Source organism: Taudactylus pleione, unplaced genomic scaffold, assembly GCF_031769625.1.
Source record: "Taudactylus pleione unplaced genomic scaffold, aTauple2 ptg000707l, whole genome shotgun sequence".
NCBI classification, from domain to species: Eukaryota; Metazoa; Chordata; class Amphibia; order Anura; family Myobatrachidae; genus Taudactylus; species Taudactylus pleione.
Window position 1 is genome coordinate 2,097,270 of NW_028285109.1, and position 26,017 is coordinate 2,123,286.

At 42.6% G+C, this 26,017-nt stretch overlaps 1 protein-coding gene across 6 annotated transcripts in view; it reads left to right on the plus strand.

The window, feature by feature from the left end:
- The window catches only part of NPAS3 (neuronal PAS domain protein 3), a 475,522-nt gene extending 450,857 nt beyond the window's left edge, over positions 1-24,665 (plus strand). For all 6 annotated transcript variants that reach the window (XM_088456533.1, XM_088456536.1, XM_088456537.1 and 3 more), the window contains 3 exons: positions 6,567-6,714; positions 11,814-11,929; positions 18,815-24,665. In XM_088456533.1, coding sequence (XP_088312659.1) covers positions 6,567-6,714; positions 11,814-11,929; positions 18,815-20,211 — 1,661 coding nt within the window. In that variant the 3' untranslated portion in view covers positions 20,212-24,665. The remainder of the gene's footprint in view (positions 1-6,566; positions 6,715-11,813; positions 11,930-18,814) is intronic.
- The last annotated feature ends 1,352 nt before the right edge of the window (positions 24,666-26,017 follow it).

Here is a 26,017-nt window from a genome sequence, read left to right on the forward strand (position 1 = left end):
AAACAAAAATCCACAAATTCTGACAAACTCCAAGTATTGATTAGGCAAGAATGAGCGGCCGTCAGACAGTATGTGGCCCAGAAGTTGATTGATAGCAATCGAGGGCGAATTCCAGAGGTCTTGAAAAAGAAGGGTCAACATTGCAAATATTGACTCTTTGCATAAACTTAATGTAATTGTCAATAAAAGCCGTTGACACTTATGAAATGTATGTAATTTTACTTCAGTATACCACAGTAACATCTGACAAAAAGGTCTAAAAACACTGCTGCAGCAAACTTTGTGGAAACCAATACTTGTAATTCTCAAAACTTTTGGCCATGGCTGTAGGTCCCCCTCGTGTAAAACTGGTCTGACCCATCGTGACATGAACTCCACAACTCTGCAGGTGTCCCGTGGTATCTGGTGCCAAGACGTTAGCAGCAGATCCTTTAAGTCCCGTAAGTTGCGAGGTGGGGCCTCTATGGCTCGGACTTGTTTTTCCAGCACATCCCACATATGCTCGATCAGATTAAGATTTGGGGAAGTTGGAGGCCAAGTCAACAACTGGAATTCTTTGTCATGTTCCTGAACAAGTTTTGCAGTGTAGCAGGGCGCATCATTCTGTTGAAAGAGGCCACTGCCATCAGGGAATACCATTGTCATGAAGGGATGTACTCGTTCTGCCACAATGTTTAGGTAGGTGGTATAAGTCACAATGGCAGGACCCAAGGTTTTCTAGCAGATCACTGCCCAAAGCATGACACTGCCCCCGCCGACTTGCCTTTTTCCCATCCTGGTGACATCTCTTCCCCAGATAAATGATGCAAATCCACGTGATGTAAAAGAAAATGTGATTGATCAGACCAGGCTACCTTCTTCCATTGCTCTATGGACCAGTTCTGACGCTCACAAACTCATTGTATGAGATTTTGGACAGAGGTCAGCATGGGTACTCTAACCAGTTTGCGGCTACGCAGCCCCATACGCAGCAAGCTGCGATGACCTGTGCATTTCGACATCTTTCTACCATAGCGAGCATTAACTTTGTCAGCTATTTGTGCCAGAGTAACGCTTTTGTGGGATCAGATCAGGCAAGCTAGCCTTCGCTCCCTACGTGCATCAATGAGCCTTGAGCACCCATGACACTGGTTTATTTCCTTGGACCACTTTTGGTAGGTACTAACCACTGCACACCAGGATCACCCCACAAGACCTTCCGTTTTGGAGGTGTTCTAACCAAGTCATCTAACAAGCATTAGGATCTGAGCAAAGTGGACGATTTGGCCCTTGTCCACGTTGCTCAGATCCTAATGCTTGTCTATTTTTCCTGATTCCAACACATCAACTTCCATCACACCAAGACCTCAGTGTTCACCTGCTGCATAATATGTCCCACCCCTTGACAGGTTCCATCGTAACAAGATAATCAATGTTATTCATTTCACCTGTCAGTGGTGTTAATGTTGTGGCTGATATACATAATATGTGTATGTGTGTGTATATATAAGCCAATAGTAAACAATTTAAAATACTTATAGTACATTGGTATACAGAAGAAATGGGAAGATGATGACTCTAGGGCCTATTTATAAAAGGGAGAAACCCTTTCTCTGGTGAAAATAGCATTTCATTTAAAAAAGGTTTGATGTTTTTTCCTTCTATTTTATAAAAAAAGTGTTTAAATAAATTGCTCAATACAGGTTTTCTATTGCTGAATCTTTATAAATATACCTCTATGACAAATGCCATGTCTAGAATATAATAATAGGTTGCTGATGTACACTGTCTGGGTTGAGGTGAGGCTGATGTTGCTTTTCAGCAAAACTAGGTACTGACTAAGGGTGCCAATGGTTACTGAGTGCCTAAAACACTGAATGAGTGCCATATCCCAGACTGAAGGGAATAGTAGATGTAGCCACGTACTTGTGCAAAGGCACAAAACAACACTGGAAGTGGGCTAGATTATCACAGAGCCCCACCAGAAGCAGCCTCTAGGCATGGTAACTCAAAGTTATTGGAGGGATATCTATCGATGGTTACCATCAATGGTACCATTGGTTGTTAAACTCGATGGCATGTAACAATCGACAGGAAGCCATCAATGTTTTCGCCCACCGATGGTCAGCCCTGCCAACCGGATTTGGAGTGGTGCTTCAATGGTTGCACCAGTGCTATGCTTCGTGTCCTGGTGCCAGGGAGGAGGAAAAAACACATTGAGGAGCTCTGTGCCATCAATGGTGGAGAAACATTGGATCTCTGCCTTTGATTGTAAATCCATCTGCCATTGGTGTTTACCCATCAATGGTTGGAAATCATTGATGGTTGATAGCCATCCCCAACCCAAAGGCCCCCTCTTCACTCCCTTTCCATAATAATTCAAGTCTTATAAGCGAGTATAGCCCCTCCTCTTAGGTGATGATATCCTGTCTTACTAAGGATCTGTGCCCAAGGATGTGATGAATTACAGGGGATGTGTAAAGAATTGCATGGGCCTGGTGGAAGGAGGTAGAAGGGGTTATTTTAAGATGCTATAAAATAGAAGAGGGCAGCATATTTTTAATATAAAGTAATGCCTACGGTAATACATCTCATGCTAGTGGGGGAGACTTATTGGTCATCTTTCCAAATGATTGGTGTTACCTGAAGCCCAAACTTGTACTTATATCAAAGGAAAGAGAAAAGTAAGTATTTTGCATAAAAACTTTATTCTTGAGTTTTAATTAGTCCTATTGCCCATGCGTTCTGCAAACATATCACTTTCTGCTTTCATATCCTCCATTCCTATGAGTTGTTTTAAACTGATGCTAATACCATGGTCCAAAATACTAGGAGAGATATAACGGGAATCCTTTCTGGTGACTCATTTACCATGTGAGTGAACGAATATGTTTTATAGAACACCACGAAATTCCTGAAAATACCAACTGTGCTGCTTTTCCACACCCTCCACCTGTTCCCCCTCACTCTCTTGTCCTGTCTCCCCCTCTACCCTCCCCTTCATCCCAGCACACTTTGTATTGTGTAGCACTTATTAGCCACAATTAAATGGACAATATGAATTTAGTGCCTTCTCCGAAGCCTTCCTCAGCTCTGCTTTGCAGCAAGATGATTAATGCAAATACATATTACTTGAGATAACCATTTAACCACTAATTTAGCCAAATTTATTACAGCAGTTAGAAGGTTTTCCATTCCAGACAGAGAGAGACAAGGACACAGTAAGGGGACATGGGGCTGCTGAGGACATATTGCCCCCTTCTGGTGACAAGTTGGAATTGCCCTCTTGCTGTAATTTCTTCTAGAGAAATTTGTGAGAAACCAATGTAATTTCATGGTTAATTATGTTCTTCTGAACATGCTGCATTATATAGTGATACTGACTACCATCTAGGCAATGAAACAGCATGTTTCAGTAATGCCTTTGCTCCCCATATCTGTGCAAAAGTTCTTCTTTAACCATTTGCTGTCAAACTTGAGCATGTACTTGCAACTTTGCTCATTTTATCATCTATCCTACATAGGTCATGCTGGTCAAGTCCAGTCCTTGGTGACTACACACATTCTCTGCCTAAGGATATCTTCTACAGAGTGAAGACACTTTTATTTATGTTGTGTACTGGAGAAACTTTAAGGCTGAGACCTATTTATTATTATTCACCATTTTTGCATGTTAATTAACATCTGTTATCACCGCTATTTGCAGCAATAACAGAATAATTAATTGTACAATTTATCAATTAAGTCAGGCTGGGACAGAGGCTTGCTTGGCGATGACTCTTCCCCATTGAAAGCTATGTCACTTCCTTATTGCAGCTTTGGAGGAGGTGTCTGTACTGGTCATGAGCGGTCATTGCACCATGCATGCACACAGTCGATGCTGCTAGGATGGGATTTGAAGATCCCTCTCCGGCAATACTGTAGCCTACATGTGACTGTGGCACTTAGCTGAACGTAGTAGATGTCTCCGATATCTCTTGCATTCAGCCTTTGTTAAATAGACCTGATATTAAAAAGGTTCCTGAATCAAGCATAATTAGCATGTCTTAATAAATAGGCCCCTAATATGGCAAGGATGGAGCTGTATGATTTCCCCTCACACCATATATATTTTTTGTGCAAACAAACACGGCTAAGTTACACAATATATCTTCTTCCTAAAACCTATTGTAAACTAACGGAAAAATCAAATAATCTCTTCCGCTTGCATATAATTATGGTTACTTTGTTTATTTTACTTTGCTACAGTTATGAGATAATTGTGTCTGCAAAACAAGAGCTCACTCTAGCATAGATACACTGAGGTAATTACTGCAGTCCAACATGCAATGTTTCCCAACCATTGTGCTGTGTCACAGTGCTAGGGCTGGATATGTCACTATCATTTCAGTGTAGTAGTAATAAACCTTACAATGAAACCTTAAATCTTGCTAATGATCATGATATGTAAACATAAATGTAGGTGAAAAATATTTTTACGTAGCCGAATCACAGAAATGACAGGGGCAATGACTGCAATGGGGCACATCACTAAGTAACCATGTCCCCTCGTCACTGAGGCATAACGGCAATGACTGCAGTGGGGCACATCACTGAGTAACCATGTCAGTGAGGCATGACAGGGTAAATGACTGCATTGGGGCACATCAGTGAGTAACCATGTCAGTGAGGCATGACAGGGTAAATGACTGCATTGGGGCATATCAGTGAGTAACCATGTCAGTGAGGCATGACAAGGGAAATGACTGCATTGGGGCACATCACTGACTAACCATGTCAGTGAGGCATGACAAGGGAAATGACTAAAATGGGGCACATCAGTGACTAACCACATTAGTGAGGCATGACGGGAAATGACTGCATTGGGGCACATCACTGAGTAACCATGTCAGTGAGGCATGACAAGGGAAATGACTGCATTGGGGCACATCACTGACTAACCATGTCAGTGAGGCATGACAAGGGAAATGACTAAAATGGGGCACATCAGTGACTAACCACATTAGTGAGGCATGACGGGAAATGACTGCATTGGGGCACATCACTGAGTAACCATGTCAGTGAGGCATGACAAGGGAAATGACTGCATTGGGGCACATCAATGAGTAACCATGTCAGTGAGGCATGACAAGGGAAATGACTGCATTGGGGCACATCAGTGAGTAACCATGTCAGTGAGGCATGACAAGGGAAATGACTGCATTGGGGCACATCAGTGAGTAACCATGTCAGTGAGGCATGACGAGAAATGACTGCATTGGGGCACATCAGTGAGTAACCATGTCAGTGAGGCATGACAAGGGAAATGACTGCAGTGGGGCACATCAGTGAGTAACCATGTCAGTGAGGCATGACAAGGGAAATGACTGCATTGGGGCACATCAGTGAGTAACCTTGTCAGTGAGGCATGACAAGGGAAATGACTGCAGTGGGGCACATCAGTAAGTAACCATGTCAGTGAGGCATGACAAGGGAAATGACTGCAGTGGGGCACATCACTGAGTAACCATGTCAGTGAGGCATGACAAGGGAAATGACTAAAATGGGGCACATCAGTGACTAACCACATTAGTGAGGCATGATGGGAAATGACTGCATTGGGGCACATCACCGAGTAACCTTGTCAGTGCGGCATGACAGGAGCAATGACCTGTGGGCTCTTCTGCTTTCTCTCCTTTTCTCAAATCTACCAGGTCCTGTTGTTGATGAGGAGATATAACCATTAGAGTTGCAAAAAGATTTTTCAAATTAATTGTAAGAAGCATATTTGGCTCAATTCATAATGTACGCAAGAAAAAGGCAACTTGTGCCACTAATTCTGTCAGTATTGCATGATGAAATCTATGGTCTCATCTAAGGTAACACAAGAGGACATTTTGTAACTTTATTTTAGACATTCTTCCACCTCCCTTTTTGTGGCTTTATTTGTTCATCTTTCTGCAGTCTATCACACCTGCATTGCTTAGTGACTGTCTAATTACAGTATTTGTCTTACCATTTTATTCCATCTGTATTTACTATCGCACCTTTACTATTCCTATATCTTCCACCTCACTGCCTCATTTCTACTTACCAATCCTATTTCTGCTTTACTTATTGACTTCCATGGTCTTAAGTCCCCCTTAACCCCCGCCCACCTCTCCAACTGGGATCTTGTTCATCTAAGAGCCTTAAATTCTCTCTGACAAGATGAAAAGAAAATGTTGCTTTTTCTGGCCGACTGGAATCCCCCAAAAAGAGCCCACGGATCAAAGCTGCGCAAATACCTTCAAATAACCTCTAATAGAGACTGAGAGTGCTTTATTCTGACTACACTAATGGTACACTCATCCTTCCCAGGTTCATATGAGTTCATGCAACACACCTTGCACCTGTCTCTGTTGCTACTTACCCACTGACTCACTTCCCTCTCCTGTACGCCTGTGGTACATCTAGTACTAGATTCTAGTAATCATCACCACAACCACATCCCAAATATTCTATTCATAATTACCAGCAAATAATACCTGTAGGATTAACCTATGTATAATGAGTGGAGTCATGAACACTAGCTACAACAGAACTCAGGACCTATCTTTCCTCTACAGTGTTGAACAAGGGCCAGTGCGTGACCAAGTATTACCGGTGGATGCAGAAGAACGGGGGCTACATCTGGGTCCAGTCTTGTGCTACCATCTCAATCAACGCTAAGAATGCCAATGAGCGGAACATCATCTGGGTCAACTACATCCTCAGGTAACCTCCTGCCTCTGGTGTTTCTTCAGCTGTGTGTCTGTCACCTGTACCTCAACCCCTAGACATGTATGGCAGGGGAGGGGTAATAGGGAACATATCTATTAAGCTCTGAGAAACAAAATGCACCAGGGATAAATTAAACACAGGCCAGCGTCAGTCAAGGGAAATGAACTAATTAAAGTGACTCCTGCGCCACCTGCAGCTAGCGTCTTTTTTTTTTTTCTTAATTTTTTGCTGCAAGTGACTATCTATTGGCCAGAAGCCACCAGACCAGCGTGCTGCGGCTTTCAGTGAGGAGAGAGCAGTTTGTTTCTTTGAGCTAGAAGTAAAATGACCGTGAAGAACAACCCAATCAAATAGATATGACCTTTTTTTTTTTTTTATTAGTCTGTGCACTTTTGCATTCTAATTTTTTATTTATATATATATATATATATATATATATATATATATGTATGTATATATATCTTTATACAGCCCACTTTAAGCATTACAGTAGGTACTTTGATCCTATATATTTGTAGTTAGGATATTTTTACCAACAAAATCATTTATTTTAGCTAGCAGCCATTACAAGGACCCCCAGCGGTTCGGGAGCACTCACTCCTGCCAGTTCAGCATTGTCTGTCCTCTGTGTTAGCAAGAGGGGAAAGAAGGTGCATTCAGCACTGTGTAAGCATCTAATACTGGGGGTTACACAGAGACGTGACTCTAGTGAGTTCCTGTGTTGGACAATTAACACAGCGCTGTTTGCTATACAGATCCACTGTGTGAGGCTCAGTGCAGCACTGGTAGTCCTGAACTGCCAGAGAACCTTGCATGTTTAGGGCTTCGGACTACAAATCTATTTTGCTGGTTGGAAATATCCTTTTTATTTATTTCTTGATCTATTTTTTTGTCATATCCATTTGTTTCTCTTTAATTATCAGTTTCAGATTTAGGAGACTAATAAACAGAAACACAGAGTTTGCATATAAAATTGACTTGTTTCATTTATTTTCTGCCTAATGGGCTACAATGTATTTGATGTTCATTATAAGCTTGTAACACTTTTAAACTTAAATATCGGCCCAAATGTAGTCTATGATTTGCTGGGTCCCAGCGCAGTCCCAGATAGCCATTAGATTTTAAAGCGCCAATTAGTTTTAAGACAAAAACAACCTGGTTTTGCATCAATACGAATTGTCACTGCAAATCTAGAGGCTCTCTCACAGGAATGGCGCCTGGACCAGCAAATCGTAGCCTGTTATATTTGGACATACATTGTTGTATCCTTTAATGATAGTTTGCCATCATATTACACAGCTCTTTACAATGCAGGAAACACTTTACAAAATAACATACTGTATCAGTGGCATGCCCGGGATGGGTAATAACATAGAATACATAAGGTAATGCTTAGTCGCGCCAAGTGGCAAAATATAGACAATGAGACTAGTTAGTGTGAAGTGACAAACAGGCTGGGAGTAGATTCGAGGAGAGATAATGAAGAGTTGGTCCTTGTGGAAAGTTTATAGGCTGCAGAGTCTGAAAATGATTATTAAGAAAGAAACCTTAGAGGAATGAGTAGGAACTAAAGTTGTTCTGACCACCAATAATTTTAAGATCAGTAGAAAGTAGGGGAACAAATAATGTATATATACAGCATACACTGTAATCCTCACCTACTGTACCAACATCTCCTTGCCACAGTCTGTGTGTGAATGCTAATAGCGAAAACATATTGAGTTGCTGCTTTCTATATTGCATAGGCTATACTTTAATTGTCCTGTTAGTTTATTAATATCAAAGTCAAAGGAAAATCTTCCTATATGTCAAACACCTGACGTGCAATGGTTATCTTTACAATATGTCCTAAGTGTATTACAGCGCTGGACACACCTTATTATTACATCTATTGGTACGTTGTAGTGGTTGACTTTGGGCCTGATTCAGGGAAGTGCGCAATTGCCCTTGCTGCTGTGATTTTGTACCCAAAGGATATGCATAAATATGCTAATGTCGCAGATGCCGGGATTTGTATTGAGACGCCCCACAGGCACCATCACAAATCCCAGCAACTATGTACTAATACGCAGGTTCTTCGATAAGCAGCCTCCTGAGTAACCCTATGGTCTTGCAAAATGGTTGCCTGAACTGAGATGCCGCTGCCATGTTTTGTGCTTACAGGATTTCAGGCAGCAACACGCCCTGAAAATAGTCGCGACCTGCTTGCGTTTTTTGGTGGCAGATCCAATTACCTCCCCCAAACATCCCTTAACTGTCAATAATTTGCAAATAAAAAATTGCTGCTGGCAACTACGGTGATGGACTTTGAAGCCTGCACAGTGCGACTCGGACACACGCGCAGATTGCCAATAATTTAGTCAACATTCAGAATGTCGACAGTCAGAATGTCAATATGACATTAGATTCACAACCAATATTTCGACATAGAATTAGGTCAATGTGGTTAAAATGTTGACACGTTCAGAATGTCGACATTTAACATGTTGGCTCCAGTATGTCAACATATATATATTTTTGCTTACCCTTAGCCTAACCCTTACCCTTGAAAATATTGGGTACGGGGAAGGGAAGCCTGTTTCTGACAATCTCTCATACCTAGCATGGGGGTGTATAAGTGGCGATAGTAATGATGACAGTGGCGGCAACCAGTATAAAATCGGTGGCCAGCAGCAACACGTGCACCAACCACTGCATTAGTTGGCTGGAATCTCGCATTAGTATGACACTATGCTAGTGTCTCAGAATCAGCCCCTATGGAACCATCTATAAGCACAGGGCCTTTGTGTAGAGCAAGTCTGACAAAGCTGTCAGTCATACAGATGTGTCCTTTTCCATCTTTGTAGGCGCTGCAGCACGCCACTGTTCGCAGCGCCTACAAATAAGTGCCTGCTAGCAGGCACGTGCGTGACGTTCACACCCGCAATCCCATAGGATTACATGGTCTAATCCATGCCGCAACTCGGCGTACTGTGCCGTGCGGGTGTGCGGCGATTCGCATGCAGCGACTCGCGGGCTAGTTTGCTGCTGGTGCTGCCAAGATGGAAAAGGACGCATCTATAGTTACAGATTCACTGTCCATTGCAATCTGCTGGGCAGGGGTGACAGAACGCATGCTGGACATAACTAATTAACTGGCTAATATGTTTTCCTAAAACCGCTCAGAAATTGCAGTTTTTTTTAGTGATGGAATTAGGTGAAGAACATCTATTTATAACTTATCCAACACAAATGTATTGAAACATTGTTTTTACATTTTCAAAACACAGTATACCATAAAAAAAAAAATTCTGGTTTTCTGTCGTGATTGCTGTACCATTGATTCGGGATCACCATAACCAAAAATAATATTTTTTCACAACTCCATATAAAATAATTAAGTCTATGGGGCATATTCAATTGGGCACGAGGTAAAAAACCTCGCGCCCTTCGTGCCCAATTTTGGAATACCTCGGGTATGTGCGCTCCGGATACCCGCGGCATCCAATGATAAAAAGGTGATTGCAGGGTTTTCACCTCTGAAAACCCTGCGCCGCTTAAAAAATATTCTGCACTTACCTGGCCGGTGGTCTCTGCAGCTCCCGGTGGCCTCCCCTCTATCTTCACAGTGGAGACGGGGCTGCTGGGAGGTTCCAGGGGCTGGTGGGAGGGGCAAGGGCTGCTGGCAGATGTAGTTCTCCCAGCGGCCATTCGGGGGGGGGGGGGGGCACACAGACACTGGGGGGCCACGCACACACAACACTCATACACATACACAGACTTACAAACACTCACACACACTGTCATACTCACCCTGTTGCCGAGAACCCGGCTTCCGACGCTGGATGCAGAAGACAGAGCTGCAGAAGGTAAGTAATTAAGGACTAATTAAGCAAATTGGAAACTTCCAATTGCTTCATTAGCCCTCGGGGAGTGCCGACGGGGGCCCAGAGGAAGTCCCAGTGATTTTCCCGAAAAATAATGGTTTTGGGAAAAATCACACTTGCTCTGGAGGTGTGTGAAGAAAAAACTCCCGGGGCTGTACATTGAAAAAAACACCTAATTGAACAGCGAAAAACCCGCACCTGCAGGAAAAACCTCGCAGGTGTGGGATTTTTGCTATTCACGCACCCAATTGAATATGCCCCTAAAGGTTTAGTGATACAATTTAGGAGTTTATACAGACGATTAATATAATTTTCTCCAAAAATATCGATTTACTGATATATTGTCAAATTGGTATTGTACGCTACTCAAAGCACATTTGGGGGGCGAAGCTCTGCTGTGTTTATATGTACCTGGCAGCTGGTCTTCTTTGCAGCTGACGGTTACACACTGGAGCCAGCGCACATATGTATTCACATTTCCCTGGTGGCTGCCCAATCACTGCTGGCCACAGTAATCGGGACACACAGGGAGAGAAGCCGGGGTTACTGTGAGCCATGACAGTCTTGGCTGCTGTTCAGCTGTCGGGTGGGGGGTGCCGTTGGGCTGCCCGTTCACTGTGGCCAGCAGTGATTGGGGCACACAGGGGGCGGAGCCATGGGTGCAGGGAGGTCCCCCTGCGATTGCCCAGTTGGTGTTTCTGATAGGTCATATTGTTTATGACCATGTCAGGGAAAGCCTGATGCGACCACGTCAGGCTAGTTGTTAAAGGGAAATTCTTCTCAAACCTAAACCCTTTATGTTATCTAAATAATCTGTTCAGTAATGCATCTTTAATAGGTATATAGTTGTCATATAGTGCCTCCAAAAACATGTTATATTACTAATGATGGCTTTTGTGAATGTGTAGTTGTTGTATGTAGCAGTTTGTGCATTTGTACAAGAGGCGACCTGCATTTAAGCCTAGGTTTCCTTCACTACCTTCCTAGACCTGAGAAGCCCAGCTAATTAGTTAAACTTCTCCCAGATTATCCCCAAAATATGAGAAGCATTTATAGTTATAGTTGATTAGCAAGGAGTCATCCACATATATTAATTACTATACTTTAACATTTTTTATTTGATTAAGTTACCAGCAATTTCTTCATATGTAACTGATTAGTAAAGCACTACGTCTGATGTTAATAAAAGATTCAGGATTTTACCTTCTGTTTCTCTCTCTGATGCAGTCTGCTTGAGTACAAGGACATTCCAATGGATATAGCTCAGCTGCCACATCTGCCTGAAAAGACATCGGAGTCGTCTGAGACATCTGACTCGGATTCAGACTCCAAGGATAATTCAGGTAATGTACAGACAAGACTGTGGAGGTTACAACTAGATGAATGTTCTCTCACCATAAGGCCCGTTAGTCTTCACTGCATGTAGTTATAAGGTGAAAAGTAGAATTTATAGGATGCACAAAATAATCAGCTGAATATTGGTTTGAATACAAACCTTACTGCGCTCATTACTACATACTTACCTACTTTTAAATTCTCCTCTCCTGGAGAAGTCTGGAGAGGAGATTCAGCCCGATTTGGGTCATTTTAGACCCACCCCCCAACCTACAGAGGCGTGATTTTTGGGGCTGTGGAGGACTAGCAGAACACTGGAGCCTCCCGCACCTTCCAGGAGAGTAATACTTACCTACTCTCCCGGAAGGTGCAGGGAGGGGTATTAGACAAATCATTTGGGCCGCCTATGTTTGATAGTAACACATGCTTACTAAGTATGCATTACTATCAAACCTAGACGGTCCTAATAATTTATCTAATCGGTAACTTTAGCTCCTAGAATGTATAAATTATTTGATCTGCATTCTAACAAAAACGCAGAATCATAACATTTGGGTCCAGCTGGGAATTCCATCTTGCTAAATCAACTGAATACCAAAGCCAATTCCTGGACTGTCAGTAGTATAGGCAGGCTACATGGAGGCATTAAGCTCCTTAAAAAATCAGATCACAGATTTTTATAATCAAGATACGTTTGTTCTTAGTAGCATGGGAAACAAATTGTTCAGCTGAGCACATCAAAGGTAAAATGTATCCTCCAGACTGTATATTCCCTCTATGGTGACCAGTCTTTTCTCCCAAGCAGCGCTAGTAAATCTGTTGTCTGTAGCAGAGCACACTTCTCTATAACCACAAGCTGGTTGTCAAAGACAGCCTTAGACCCAGTGACGTGGTCATGAACTGCTACCTACAGATCAATCCACCTGATGGCAGTATACATTTCTCTCTCACTGATCACAAGAAGTCTCGTGATTGTCACATATTTCTCTATGTGTAAGGGAGCCTGGGCAGCTGCACGGGAGACCTGTCAGATCGGGTTGGGTATGGGATCCTGGCAGTCGGGATGCCTGTGGTCAGAATATTGACCACGGCATCCCGACAGTCAGAATCCTGACGCAACCATGTGAGTATACTAACACTTACCCCTAACCCCCCCCCCACCTCCCGCAGTCTAACCCCAACCTTCCCATCCCGCAGCCTAATACCTCTCCCGCAACCTATCCCCTAGTGCCTAACCCGATCCTGAAGCTGGGATTCCGACTGCTGTTGGAAATTCCCGTGCCGGTATTCTACATCTTGTCAGCTCCGCCTTGCCTGTCAGCAACAATGTAACTTGGATCTATCATTGGCTGACATGGCAGCTGCTTTTAAAGCTAAGCTTCATAGAAAATTTGCCAAGGCTAGTCATAGAGGAGACCTAAGATAATAGTAAATATAAAAAAAATTAAAAGTACAATAGCTTTTTTTTCATGCCCTACGTTTTTGTAATGCCTTACACACTAGTTTCCATACAGTATTCTTGGTAGAAGATGAATCATATTTGCAGCAATGTTCTAAGGTTTTATTAATTGAATCACAGTAACTACTGAAGATTCATGATTTATTGTATGATTTATTTATGCCTGCTTTTGCTTGTATAATGCTTTTCAAATAGAAATAAATGTATTTCAATGATCTAACCAAAAGTCATCAGTCCCCAAATAGTTAAAAAATAAAATTCTCCATGAGGATGCCGCCTTATGGGGAGATGTACTTAGCCTTGGAGAGAGATAGAGTACCAAGCCTCATCAGAAGATGCATATAACCATGATTGTTGGATTAACCTGTGACTAGAGGATGTAACCAGTTTTATGCCCATTCTGTCTTAACTTTTTACCAAAATCCTTCACCATCAACATGTAATAGTTCTCACCGAGATCTCAGACAAAGCCCCAGGCAGGACAGCCGCCTCCACATGAAATTGGTATGATATACCGACGGCTGAATAGCTACCTGTTTTCATACCGACGCCAGAAGCCCAATGACAACATATCCCGACAGGGGCACGTAAGTACCCTAACCCTCTCCTCCCCCCCCCCCCCTCACCCTAACCTTCCCTTATTGGTGCCTAACCCTAACTCCCTCCCCCCACCAACGGCTAAGAGCTAACTATCCCTGCTTACCTTCGTTCAGGATTCCGGCCGTCGGGATATCGTCGTCGGGCTAAAGATAGGCGTCAGGATTTTGATGCCTATTTTTAGTCCCGGGTCGGCCTTCCACTGTCGGGATTCTGACACCCGGCATTCTGGGCGGTGGTAATGTCACTACATCCTCTCCACATATCGTGCTAAAACTACTCCATTGCCATGGGAAGGTCAGGCTCCTAAGTTCTCAAAGAGTTTTAAATTCTATTCTTTACGATCCTTGTCCCCAAAACTCAAATCAGTATAGGAGACTTCCGTTCTATGGCTACTAACTAATCAACTGTTCAAGTTTTTAAGTGCGCTACCGATGAGGCTTTTCCATTCTACCTTATTGTGGTGTGGAGTATTTGGCAAATCAGAAGCAGCTCAATCTGTCAATTTGATGAATGACCCCATGCTTGCAGAGGTGGCTAGTGAACGACATATCGTGCAGTCGTTCACCAGATCGCGCTGTGTCAAATGACCGCACGATATGTCGTCCCTCGCACCGTTCGTCAGCCGGGTACACACATAATCTAATGTGTACCCGACTTAAGTTTTAATACCCCTCCCCCAAAAAACAATTCTATCAAATTGCTGAAAATAAGTTTCCAGTGTCAGCTATAATCACATCTCCATTCTCTTTATATCGGCAATTTCTCTCCTTCTAGATATTCTCTATCTTCTGGAAGAAACACATCAACACAAGTAAAATTAATATCCTACCCTAAGTCCCTTCCTATTGTTTTTCCCAATTGTAATATTTTATCTCTGTAAACTACCCCGGAAATGCTGTGAGGTCAGGTAAACCACCCCAAACCAACACTGAAACCTTAATGGGAGGAGGTAGGAATAGGGATGCCTCGGCTGCCCAGTTCTGCAAATGCAGAACAAAGAGCTCAAGGTATCCAAAAGCACCAAACACCTGATTTCTGTAGATGAGTCGAATTTTAAACCCCATGAGTGCATACTCACCCTCTAATGCTGTGGATCGTCTTTCTATTCCTCTCATAAAGGAGTATGGATGCCTGGGTCTTAATCCTACCATAATGCACACATTTGGACTCTAACCAATTACAACAGACAATAAACTCCTGGTCTTCAACTTGATTTAGCTCTGCAGAACACATAGTTTACAGTATGCAACCTATATAAAATATACGTTCCTGAGGAAATGAGAACAATGTTTAATGTCCAAGGACTCTGGATGTTACAGATTTAGATCAACTGATTTGTGAAAACTCGATTTATCACCACATTCACTACTAACTACCCTACTCTTCGTAAATGTTTCTTATACAAGAATGCACTAACTCCCTGTGACCCTTTGTATGAAGACTCCTATATAATGACTTCAAACCCCACACTTCATTGAAATGCCATTATTTGGACAATATTTCCACATATTCCATATAGATAATGGATAGATTGCTACCTGACACCCAAAATGATAAAACATAAAGCTCCAAGCTAATGTTACTGTGAAGAAGATGGGACAACAATCTGTGGGTGATAGACCTGCCCTGTCATTAAGGGAACCATCTTCAGACTAATTTCTTGTGTGTCCAGAAATCAGATGAAACCTGAACCTTTGTTATCCCTGCTCCATAAAAATCTAATTATCTTATAAAGCACAATTTTAAAGTTACCTTCCATACCAGTCTGAGTACTTTTTTATTTTTGGTGAAAGTGTGCAAAAGAGAGAGCGCCACTCCTGGACATAAAACATTATGGTGGGTTTTGATGATGGAAGAATGGAGAGCTACACTCCAGGAGAATGCACTGTAATGTGAGACCACATTGTGTTCTTGATTGTTTCAAGAAGGAAACATTTAGGATCACCCTTTAATGTGAATCTTAATGTGCATATCCACTACACGATATAAATGGACGATTGAACGATTACGACATCGTTATCGTTCAATCGTTCATTAATCGTGCAGTGAATATGCCGGCAATGACCAGCGATGCGCGCTCCCGCTGGTTGTTGTCGGCATCTGTCATCGTCTGTACATACTGCCCAACATGCCGATATCGTCAGGTTGTGCTTGTTCAGGGATGAGGGAGGGTGCCTGCACTGAACGACATTTCGTTCATTGTGGGCACTGCACAGTATAATGAACGATTGTACTGTACGATAACGATGTTGTAATCGTACAGTCATTCAGTACTCGTAGAGTGGATATGCGCCTTTAGAAATGTGTCTGGTGTTTGGAGGGGGAGGAATGTCTCACCATCCACCTTTTTTTTCCCCACTACAGTCTTTCCAAATGGCCTCTGGGCCTGATTCAGACCCGCTCGCAAGCGCTTGAGCGCTCATGAGCGGTTCGATGGTGTGCTCTGCGCACGCGCAGCGGCCGCACTGTGCGTGCTCAAGCCCCGGAGCGAGAGAGAAATTCTCTCGCTCCGTGGCTAACTACAAAAGGGGCGGCTGTCGATGTTGACAGCTCGCCCCGTTTTGTAGGCGTGGCGGGGGGGTTGCTTCACAAACGGAGCCGTTCCCATGCGAACGCCTGCCATTTGTGGGCGGCCCCACTGACATCACCAGTCAGTGGGAGAGCTTCCGGCTCTATTAGAGCCAGAAGCTCTCTGGGGCTTGTGGCCACGAGACGGTGATGCAGGCAAAATTAAGGGGTTACAACTAAATACTGTTCAGTGGACCCTCACGTGCGTCATGACAGTGTGGCACCATTGAGGGTGTCTTTATTTCATGTCTCATTGGTGCATATTCATTTCTGCATTATATTGATATGTGAACACTTAGAAATACACACATGAAGCTGGTATCTAGCGGTAAAGAGTCTCTTTTGACACCCGCTAAACCAGAAGCCCTTGCAGCTCATTCACATTCACTAGCATAGCAGCAGTGGCACGATCCTCTGGCTTATTCGACAAACATTGGCCCTTTGCCCACTGAAAGCTGAGTGGGGTGCAGTTTATATTGGTTGCATTTATCTGATTATATTTGACATTGATTCCCTAAATACAAGTACGCCCTTTCTCTCTTTCCCAACCTCTTCAGTTCCCATATGCTGCTCTGATCTATAATTTTGCGACGCAATTTATTTACTTTTAATACAAAACCTCTTTATGCATATAAGTATTTATTCTGTGGCTATGAAAAAATATTTATCCCTTTTGCCATTGATCACAGTTTATTTTAAGTAAAATGTAATTCTGACCATTAACATAAAATATTATGTAAGATCTAATAACAAAAAGAATGTAATTACAAAAAAAAAAAATAGACTAATTCATTCCCTAGTTTTTATATTTGAGAAAAGTCACCTTTGATATTAAATTACGGCTGTGAGTCTATATAGGTAAATCTCTACCACATCTGGACAATCTTCTTGGCAATATTCAGGGGCGTATATATAATGGGTGCAGGGTATGAGGGGCACACGGGCCCCGGGTTCCTGGGGAGTCCACACCGCACACCCTGCACCCATAGGTAATTACACTTACCTCTCCGTCAATACCCGAAGTGCTACTCCGCAGCGCCAGACCGGCACTGTAGAGCAGCAAACACTCACTGGGAAAATGGCTGCGGGCATTTTTCCAGTGATCTGTGCATGCGCAGAAAAGATGTCCCTTGGGAAAGTAGGCGTGGGCGCCATTTTCCCGGAGACCCACGCATGCGCTGTAGATTCTGACATGAAGCCAGAATCTACTGTAGATTCTGGCATGAAGCCAGAATCTACAGCGCTCAGTGCTGCCTCTCTCCAAACGGTCCTGGCAATATTGCTTGAGTTCTATCAGCTTTGATACAACTCTGTTTAGGATCTTGTTGTATTTTTAGTTAACTATCCTACCTTCTCCTAAAGTATCCTGCAGTCTTCAGCAGGTGTGCATCCAGAATGTATCTACAGCAGTGGTTCCCAAACTTTTTTGAATCACGGCAACCTAGAGTATCAGCATTGTTTTCAAGGCACCCCTAGGCCAAAAGTTTGTTATTGAGAAATTAAAAAAAATAATTTTTAAGTAAATTGTGCTGACCTGTCATCCTTAGGTTCAGTTATGTGGTTGTTGGACAGGCTTGCGCTTCTGTTTATCCACATATTTACATTATATTGATCATAAATAATATGATTTGATGCTGGTCTACCAAGTTGAGGCACCTCTGCAAGTGTCCCGAGGCACCCCACGGTGCCATGGCAGCCAGTTTGGGAACCACTGATCTACAGTATAGCTTGCCTCATCCATTTTGACAAGTTTTTTAGCCTTTCCAAGAAATCATGGATTTGTGAAGTAAACAGATACTCAGGGGATGTGGTTGTGCTATAATCTTTTAATTTCTTTATGATGGGTTTGGTAGTGCTTCCAGGATATAAAGAAAATCTTTGAAATCTTCTTATAGCCTTCACTTGATTAGTTATTTTCAGTAACCATGTATTTTTCCTTTTTAATGATGAATCACCTGTTTGGAATTGCAGTAACCAACCTAGGGACCTCTTACAGATAGTTGTCTTTATCTAAAACTCTATTTAAACACTTTCATTGTACACAGGTGAACTATACGCAATTCATTATGTGACCTCTGAAGACATTTTAACCAAGGTTTATTTATGCACATCTTCCATATTTATGTATAATGTTTAATTGCAACCAAGAGGACTAAAGTTATTTAATCAATTAATGTCCGTTCTGATTCAAGACTGTAGCATGAATTTGTGACACATACTTTATGTTGCAAAAATAAAATAATGTTATGATTTTTAATCCCCACAGAGGATAACGATAATCCGAAGTCAGATGGCAAAGGGAACCATTCAGAGCAGAGCGAAGATCCAGAGCCAGACCGTAAACAGCCGGGGCCACACTCTGACCCAGAGATGAACTGTGATGAAGAGGCCAACAGCTCAAGTGATGCTTGCAGTGAGGAGAGTGAAGAAAGTGAAGACTGTGAGGTTAGGAAGGCAGAAGAGGAGATGGATCAAGGAGGGTTGCGTGCGTTAGGGGGTATTAGTGCTCTGGGAGCACTTGGTCCTATGCACATTAAAGTAGAGCGCTACACAGAGAGTGAGACAGACATGCGTGGACCTGAGTCCCTCAGCTCTGACAGTGTCAAAGACTCTGAGAGTGGAGAAGAGGAGGAAGAAGAAGAGAGGGGAATTTGTGTCACTGGGGTTCTAGGCAGACACCAGCGGAGGAAAAGGAGGAGGAGAAAAGGATTAGGGCCATGTGGCGGACGTAGAAGGCGTCTCTCTGGGGGAACAAGCCCTAGCGGGATAGAAGGCACATTGGGGGATCCTCCAAGACTCCTCCCTTCCACTCCTCCACCGACAGGAAGCTGTTCTTCATCTGTACTAAAAATCAAGACAGAAATGTCAGAGCCTATCAACTTTGATAATGACAGCAGTATTTGGAACTTCCCACCTAATCGAGAGATCTCACGCAATGAATCCCCTTATAGTATGACAAAGCCTCCTACAGGAGGTGAGCACTTCTCCCCTTCCCCATCCTCCACTGCTGCTGCCCCTCCAGCCCTCCATGTTTCCATACCAGACTCTGTTCTCACACCCCCAGGTGGGGCTGAGGGAGCTGGGCGCAGCAAAGCGCAATACTCCGGATCCTCAGGTGGCTTGGGTCCTGTCAACTCGGACCCACTTTCACCTCCACTTTCTGCCTCTCCCCGAGATAAACCACCTCAGACAGGTGGTCCATCAAATTCCCTTCTGTACGCAGGAGAGCTAGAAGCACTACAGAGGCTTCAGGCAGGCAATGTGGTCCTTCCTCTTGTGCATCGTGTGGCAGGAACTCTTGCAGCCACAGGAAGTAGTGGACAGAGGGTGTACACTACAGGCACCATTCGCTATGCTCCAGCTGAGGTGACACTCGCCATGCAGGGCAACCTGCTCCCTAATGCACACCCTGTGAACTTTGTGGATGTGAATGGTCCTGGTTTTGGTTTGGACCCCAAAACCCCAATGGAGATGCTGTACCATCATGTACACCGATTAAACATGTCTGGCCCATTTGGAGGAGCAGTGACAGGCGCTGGTCTTACCCAGGTGCCCGCTGCCAGTGTCTTCACGACAGCTGAGGGAATTTTCTCCTCCCTTCCTTTCCCTGTGTACAGCAATGGCATCCATGCAGCACAGACTCTAGAACGTAAAGAGGACTGAGAAAACAAGGAGAAAAATGAATGAATGAAAGACGGAAAGGAGGAGGATGAGGAGAAAGATGAACAGACTGCAGAAAGTAGAGAAAGACGTAATAACATTTTGCAGAATGTAGGTGGCTATGTACTGGTGGTAGGGGCAGCTAAACTTGGCCAGCCCATGTCTTCTCCACTGCTCCCTAATTCAAAGCCGCAAGAGGAGGTGTTCCTCATGACTCAGTCCTTTTAAGTTAATTCTCTCCTTCAGAATATTCTGGGACCAGTAGCCCCGTCTTCCGAACCTCATATATCTAGCAGGGCTGCACAAAATATATGCCCCCTTTCTGCGGCTTTGGTTTAGTTGGCAGATGCCTTTCCCGAGGACCGCTCGCACTGTGCCCGTTGCTCCTTTACTTAGAGGAGGTTGCAACGGCTGCGTTCTGATCCTGTACATCCTAAAATTTTCCAGCACTTTGACTCACACCTCGATTCTGTTTTTTTTTTTTTACCCCAGAACCCTTTTATGGGCTTCTCTAACTCCCCTGGCCCCCAACTCCCCCGTCACTGCCAAAATACTGAGACACTGCTCACATTCTTTGTAGTATTTATTTTTCAGAATGTTCTAATGACCTTACTCTCTCTGCTGCTAGAGCTTATGGCCATTAACTCTTTCATTACCAGAGGGGCAATGCTATGCGTGCTGCTGTGGCAGGGAAAGAGTTAGCATGGCTTGCACTACTGGATCCTAGAAGTGTTATCAGGCTTGCATTAACCTCCAACATTGCTAAAGGGGGTTGAGACAGTCACCATGACAGCTGTGTATTGATGTACCAAGATGCCTTGTCTGTTCAAGGGGGATTGTATGTGTGTATGTAATGACGATATTGTGTCACACACGTCACATGCAGGAAAGAGAGTTTTCCACACCAGTCCAACCACTATAGAAAACCTTTCATCGGGTGGATTCTGTCACTTTAAAAATTCTAAATGTTATACTTTTCTTCTAGGTGAAAATATTGCTACTGACAGGATCTAGATCATTGTTGAGCAACGTTCTGCCCTCCAGCTGTTACTTGAAGCATCCTGTGTTATTTGTTTCAGCAATGGCTTATGGAGCAAAGAACTGCAGTTCTTGCTGCTCATCAGAATGATCTTGCCAATGCAGTGTTGTAAGGTGAAATGTTTGACTTTACTCAACATAAGCAAATGACAAATAGATCCTTCAAATTTAGATTACGATCCACGCAGATTTGTTTACCATATAGTAATCACTTACCCTACCTAATCTATATGTAGTCAGCAAGACTCAACTCATGAACCCAGTAAATTAATAGCGCCCCGTATAGAAAGTAATTACTGGCATTGTCGGTTATTCCAAACACCAGGCATTTCTCATTTATGGCAGCTATATTTTAGTCCTTGGAACTTCCTTAGTAAATGAGAACAGATATGTAGAGTCATTGGTCAGTGTAAGGCAGATTTTATAACATCTAACAAAAGAGTGTCCTCCTGCTCTCTCCTGCCTGACCAGAATTAAAGTCTTAAAGTCTCAAGCTTAAATAGAAGTTGGTGGACACACTGATCATGTGCAGTATTTGTTGGGGATTTGGGGAGCAGTTGGAGAAACTGCGAGTAGCATTTGGGAGACGAGTTGCCCAGACCAGTGTTTGTGTAGCAGAAGCTCTAGTAGATATGGCAATAGAGCTGTGAGCATTCGGTTGGGAAAAATGTGAATGTTTAAATTTGCTGGTTAAATTCCTTAGTCTTTATCTCTCACCTCAAACTAACGCTAGGAAAATAAAAACCCTTTCCTAATACATCAGATATGCTAATAACCCTTTTTTATAGACAGGGAGCAGGCAATTTATTTGGCTCAAACACACTATAACCATTTTGCTGTCAGAGAGGCTTAGAACATGGTACTTGTAGGCCGCTGAGATGATTAGCCATTTTGGTGCTTTTACCGATGCCGCTCAGTTTGTAAGCAAGGTTATTTGCGCGAGCAAAATAACAGAAGTGGCGGAATGATATGTAAACAGTGGGTTACTTTGTGGATTATTTTTATTGCACAAAACACTTTACTGACCCGTCATGTTTTGCTGTTACATGTTGCGTGTCCTCACCAGCATTGTGTTTTTCTGTTATATTTTACAATAAGTGGATAAAAAAAAAATAAGACTTAGAAATCATCTTAACTTCCATATTTTTTTACTCATAAGTTTCTATAACATTTCTACTCTCCGTCTAATGCACTTTGACGGGTTTAAAGCCCAGTTTAAAATTCTGGCAAATGACTAACAAATATATTTTTTTTATGTTACTCTCAGTAAGAAAGTCTCTCTTAAAATTAAGGGGTAAAATAAAATGGGCAAGGGGGAATAATAAAAAAAATAAATGATAAGAACAAAGCAAGTACAGATACAGGCCTCTGTTTCGGGTTACCAGAAATCAGAAGGGAAAAAAAATATCTGAGTCATTCAGAAACCAAAAGTGTGACGTTTCATGGAATAATGGGTTTTTATTACCTACTTCCAGTCTGTTTGGCAGCTTATACGTGAAACATCTATTACCAGGTGTGAGACTTTGTAATGTGTTGCTTCGTGTATTAAAAAAAAAGAAAAAAACACAGATCTAAAGAGATTTAGAAAAAAAAAGGACCATTTCCGAGTGTCTTTTAGCTGTCTCATTCCAATTTCAACGTGTGTTACAATATGCAGTATATTCTAAGCTAATGTGATTGTTTATATCTGTTGTCTTTCTCTGTGCTTTTAAAACTGTAGTCTGGGTCTGTCACGTTCTTTACTCCCTGTGTGTCAGTGAATCAGTGGTACCTGGGGGCTCGTGGATGTTTGTATAGTGGCAACGCTGCTTTCACTGTTGGTACACCCTATGGGTAACTTTGCTCTTTTTTTGTTTTCCTTTTTTGCTATCGCTTTTACTGTTGTGAAATTTCAGTACTCTGTCTTAATGACTGTTCTGTAATTTTTACCTCTGTCCATTGTCTGTCTTTCCCACATAAACAAGAAAGGAAACATTTCAGAAAGCCGCCTATGTGCTTTGTGCAAGGGAGGGTAGGATAGTTCTCTCTTCTTACCCCACATGAATATTAGCAGCTCTTCAGCCTCACTGGATTATCTGGCGCTGAAGAGAAGTTGATCTACCATATCAGTAACCTACTGTGGTTTTGCAACTACTATATCTAGAGGAGGCTCATAAAGGGTGATAGAAACATTGAAATATTTCATACACTTTAGCCAGTTTTATCAGATTTTGTTTACACATGGCAACAGTCCATGTAGATACAGCCCTGCTTCTGCAGAGTCTGTAAAGACATTTGATTTAATCTAGTCATTGCAATCATTGCCAGTTCATCTGGTTACCTACTTACCTGCATTACAGCATTTAAAGTGTCACCTAAATCCCAACATGCCTCCTTACTGGTGTCTTAACACAATCCAGCACCACATGGGGAGTATGGGACATGCTGTTTTGGAGTCTAAAATCATGACAACTCATTAAGCCAGCAACCTTTGGCTCTTTCTCCCATCTCTTGTGAGAGGGACAGTAAGAAGAGATAGCTTAAACCCAAATTATACTACTACTAATCTAGAACTTGAAAATGCAAAGCTAGAATTTTCTACAAATGAAATGGGTCAAAATGATGACTCCCTGCACATTCTGGGTGGTACAAAACACTGAAATCTCACTTCAAAGTTTTATGTTTTACCCCTTGTCTTCCATCCTTGTTTTCTGTTTGTTTTTCTTCCTTTCCTTTTTTTAAATATTTTTTTAATAAGTGTTTGTGTTGTGTCAAAAGATTAAAAAAATAATATTATTAATAATAATAAACTATTGAAGATTTCTGGTTATTTCAAATGAGCAAATTTAACAGCTGCTTTGAAAATAAATTGTCTGACAATTTGCTAAAATGACGAAAAAGTCATTTTTATGTGTGACGACTGTGTCTGTGTTTTTAACTATTTCTTGTAAATTAATATGAAAACTTTACGAGGTTGGTGCCACTTTGGTTAATTTTTCAAAATTAACAAGGGAGGGTTAATAGGAAATAGACAGAATTGTACCTGTAAACCCAGCAGTGTTACCAACTTAAACGTTTAAAAATATATATTAAAACGTTTAAAAAAAAAAAGCGAAAGTTATGGGTACGTCTTATTGTGTTTTGAAAACTAACTCAGTTTTAACTCAACGTGCCTCATCTGTTGTAAAAAAAAAAAAAAAAAAGAAAAGAAAAACATTATTTTTCCATTAACCATCAAATTAATATGGTGCAGAAAAAAAGTTGAAAAAAAAACAAGCAAAAAAAATCTGTACATAATTTCATTTTTTTAAACAAGGTTCTTTTTTATACTTTTCTAGGCCTGCTGCTTACACACCATACATGCTGTCTTTTATGTAAATTAATTTTTGATTCATCCGGCAGGTACCATTTTCATAATAAACTTTACATTTTGGATTTGTTTGCAGTTTTGGCATCTTTTCTTTCACACATTAACACCATCTTGATCAGGGAAAATCTTATTGCTGGGGCATGTGTGTTTTTTTTTTACTTATTCACTAATTCTGGGTGGTTCTGCTTGTCCCAGTTCAGTAATAGAGGAAGCTCAGTTTATTGGAGTAAAATGATGCACCATAATGCAATATTGCATTGCAGCTGTTTGTTACTCTTTCACAGGTCTCTGATTAGTCAAGCTCCGAATTGCTGAGGATATTTGAGTACATTGCAAAAAAAAAATCCTAAATACATTCTGACATCATTCTAGAAGCTAGATAAACTGCAAAAAACACTCTGGGCCTGATTCAGAGCCGGTCGCTCTGACCAGAGCGCTCGCTCTGAATCAGGACCCTCCTACCTAAACTTGGAGCGGCCTCTTGGACGCTCGCAAAGCTGTGGTTTACCACCCACAGCTTATGCGAGCGTCCATGATGATGGTCGCAATGGTCAAGACCATCGCGACCATCGGGCTTGCGACGAGACCCTGCGGTAGGGTCTCGGTGACCGCAAACCCTGGAGTGATTTTGGCTCTATCAGAGCCAAAAGCACTCCCACTGACATCACTAGTGATGTCAGTGGGGCTGGACCCAGACGGTAGGCGTTCCCGTGGGAATGCCTCCGTCTGGCAGCCATGCCCACCAAAGGCGGCGTGCTGTCAATCAACATCGACAGCACGCTCCTTTTGGTGCGAGACCTGGAGCGACGGCTTCCCCGTCGCTCCCCGGGTCTTGCGCATGCGCACGACGGAGCTCCCTCCGTCATGCGCATGCGCACTAGGGCACCATCGACCCGCTTGCGAGCGCTCGCGAGCGGGTCTGAATCAGGCCCTCTGCTTCATCTGTAGATATTATACCACTACAGCAGAGTGATCACATTTCCTATTTAGTGTCATGGTAAATAAAATATGTTTATTGTTCCTAGGTTAAATAATACAGCATTTTGCTACTAAATTCCACACATGATGAAGCATATGTCTTGAACATATAGAGTCTGATTAGAGATGCATGCACTGGTGATGTTTATGTACTGTAGATGAGCAATTTTTTGCAACTGCGCATGTGTGAAAATTTCTAAAAACGAATCTAAAGCATGCGTTATACAGAGTGTGTCAGATATGCTGTGGATAGTGTTTGTATACACAGACGCTCGACCACTCACAGAGGCCGTACTCGGACAGAGAATTTGCACCTGCCATAGAGCTGATACAAGTTTTGATGGTGGGACTAATGGCGGCGTATAAGGATGCACCAGTCGGTCTTACTGCGTGCACAGATGCTAACAGTGGCCTCTCAGTCCTTGTACATTCAGCCACACAGAT